Source organism: Vicia villosa, unplaced genomic scaffold (genome assembly GCF_029867415.1).
Source record: "Vicia villosa cultivar HV-30 ecotype Madison, WI unplaced genomic scaffold, Vvil1.0 ctg.003431F_1_1, whole genome shotgun sequence".
Taxonomy (NCBI): Eukaryota; Viridiplantae; Streptophyta; class Magnoliopsida; order Fabales; family Fabaceae; genus Vicia; species Vicia villosa.
In genome coordinates this window covers 1-3,008 of record NW_026706204.1, presented here as the reverse complement: position 1 = coordinate 3,008, position 3,008 = coordinate 1, and the positions used below count along the sequence as shown (strand labels likewise).

At 42.2% G+C, this 3,008-nt stretch overlaps 1 protein-coding gene across 1 annotated transcript; it reads left to right on the top strand.

Moving 5' to 3' along the window:
- Nucleotides 1-1,197: 1,197 nt before the first annotated feature.
- LOC131640969 (uncharacterized) lies at nt 1,198-2,694 on the top strand (the record flags this gene model as incomplete). Its single annotated transcript, XM_058911314.1, has 2 exons — nt 1,198-1,503; nt 1,585-2,694. Coding segments are annotated over exons 1-2 (1,416 nt in total), but the record flags the coding sequence as incomplete, so codon positions are not given.
- Nucleotides 2,695-3,008: the final 314 nt, after the last annotated feature.

The following is a 3,008-nucleotide window of genomic DNA, read 5'->3' as shown; positions in this document are numbered from 1 at the left end:
AAAAACACAAAACAAATGGAAACTATGGAGCCAAACTACGGTCGTTCTGATTCCTGAAAAGGATACGTAGGCATTGGGTCGCGGGGCCTAAGCGAACACACTTGTAAATAATTCCTTCTTTTCCCCGTATTTCTTTTGCATTCATTCGCATTTAGGTTTAGACATAGATACACCCTTTAGATAGAAACAAACATAGGTGGATACCATCGAGTACGATGGGCGTGAGGGGTGCTAACACCTTCCCCTCGCGTAACCGACTCCCTTGCCCTGTTCTCTGGTCGAAAGACCTTGTTCTTATTCCAAGTTAGGTTTCTGATATTCCTTTCCCGCGATGGGATGAATATATTAGTGGCGACTCTGATTCCATTTTTCGCGGGTAGCGACAGCTGGCGACTCTGCTGGGGATGTTGATAGACCTGTTGCTGGTCCATCCTTAGTGAGTCGATCCTAGCTTGCGTTTGTTTGTTTATTTACTGGGTGTTTATTTGTTTTTATGTCTATACCTTGTATATATGTTTACATGTTTACTTTTCTGCTTGCATATCATGTTTATTTCTGTTTGCACATCATGCATATGGATTATATTCTGTGTTCCTTGGGGTCTTCTGTTCTGTTTTGCAGGTTGGGTGGGTTGTTATATGAGGTAAAAGGCCCAATACCCAGGCCAGAGTTAACACATAGGATACCTAGGATAGAGTGGATAGTCATGACGCCAACAGAATGTCAGGTTCTGTTGATTGCGATCATGAGACCCACGACCAGCTGAGACTCGAATGGGATACCGTTGTTGGCATGTATTTGCAACAATGATGGTGTTTCAGGAGAGTTGCTAACGCTGGAGACCTTTTGACCTACCTTGACCTAGATTCACCTGTGAGTGGGGTGGGATATTCATGACAGGTACCGTTGGTGACTGTTCTGTTCTGTTGGTGACTATGGTTCTTATGGGTTTGTGGTATCTATGCCGGACTTTTGATCCTGCAACATCTGATCTGGTTCAGAAGCAACATACACTTCTCTTATATGGGGAGGATCTTTCATTGCATCATACTCATCATAGCATGTTTAATTTCAAAAAAAAAAGAGAAAAAAAAAAAGAAAAAAGAAAAAAGAAAAAAAAGAAAAAAAGAGAAAAGAGATTAACATTCATATGCATGCCATTTTTCAGGTATCCAAAGTCAACACTTCTCATCAAGAATGGCTAACAGTGTGACCGTCAACAAAAAGACTACAAAGCATACCTTCTCTTGCAGTTTCTACCGTGAGGATATAGCACCTTTGGTTCGATTGAGCACCCGAGTTACTGGGCAAAATTTGGATGAATTCAGAAAGACTTATGGCCACATTCTGCTTATGTTAACTACTCGTATTGATGAGTGGGGTCTCTACACTCTTCTTCAGTTTTATGATTCTGAGCTGCGCTGCTTTACCTTTCAAGATTACCAACTAGCCCCTACCCTCGAAGAGTATGCACACATTCTTCAAATCAAAGTTCAACATAAGGTTCCTTTTGTGTGTGCACCTGAGAAGCCCAAAATGGATCGCATTGCTGGTGCTCTTTATTTGAGCATGAAGGACGTTAAGGATAACTGGAAGCCTAATGGTGGGACCCATGGATTCTATGTGAAATTTCTGATGAGGGAAGCTGAAACCCTTGCTGATAAGGAAAAGTGGAAAGAATTCAATGCTCTCCTGGCCGTCATGATCTATGGATTAGTGATGTTCCCGAATATTCCAAATTTTGTTGATCTTACTGCCATTTGTCTCTTCATGGATCAAAATCCTGTACCCACTCTGTTGGCCGACACTTATTATGCCATCCATTCTAGGTATGGAAAAAAGGGATCAGTTGGGGGTTGTTTGCCAATACTGTACGAATGGTTTTCTTCACATTTGCCTAAAAGCGGAGCATTTGTCACTACAAAAGATTCACAGAAGTGGCCCCAAAGGATTATGGGACTTACTGCAAATGATATTGTTTGGTATCACCTCCGAACGGACATTGAGCAAGTTATAACCAGATGTGGAAGTTTTGGCAATGTTCCTCTCATAGGGACAAAAGGAGTTATCAACTATAATCCGAAGCTAGCACTGCGCCAGTTGGGTTTTGTACTGAAGGACAAGCCGTTGGATAAAGAGATATTTGAGTCCGTTTGCTTTGAAAAAGGAACCGATCCGGATGGTTTGGAGAAAGTAAGGAGTGCGTGGAACAAAATTCATACAGAAGACCGAACTACCTTGGGGGGAAAGAATGCTATTGCTAAGAAAGCTTATACTGAATGGGTTGAAGAAAGAGTTAAGGAGCGTCTGTTGCCTTTCCCGAAGGTTAGCCCTCTCTATGAACAACCACCTGAGATTTTAACTGCCACTGTACCAGCTGAGGAGTACAACCAAGTACATGTGGAGAATATCAGGTTGCGAGAAAAAGGGGAAGACGCTAAAATAAAGTACTTCTTGGTGGATCAGAAAAGGGCTGAATTAGCACATGAGATTAAAATGCTGAAAGGAGGATCTTCCAGAGTTCAAAAAAGGGCCAGAACTGAAAAGGGGGAAAGAGCTACCACTGTTCGTATTGAGGACCATCAAAGGGTTATAGAAGAAGCGGTGAAGAAAGCAGAAGAAAAACTTAAACGAGAGTACAGAGAAGATTTAAAGGCTCACAAGCTTAGAGTAGAGAAAGAGGCTAGGGCCGAAGTAAAGAGTTTGAAAAAGAAGCTTGAAGAGGAAACCACTCAGAGGGTAGCAATCAAGAAGAAGCTTGAAGAGGAAATTACTCAAAGGATGGCCGTGGAGACACAACTTAAAGGTAGTCATCTCCGTTCCGCTCGACTAACAGAAGAGAATGCAAAGCTCAGAAACCAGATAGCAGAAATGGAAAGTACATCTGAAAAGAATACCCTCCCTGATTGCAAAGGATGTGAGAGCTTGGTGGCCCACTGTGATATGTTAGATGGGCAGTTGTTTCGCAAAGATGTGGTGATTCAAAGTTTTGTCAAAGGAAGAGATCG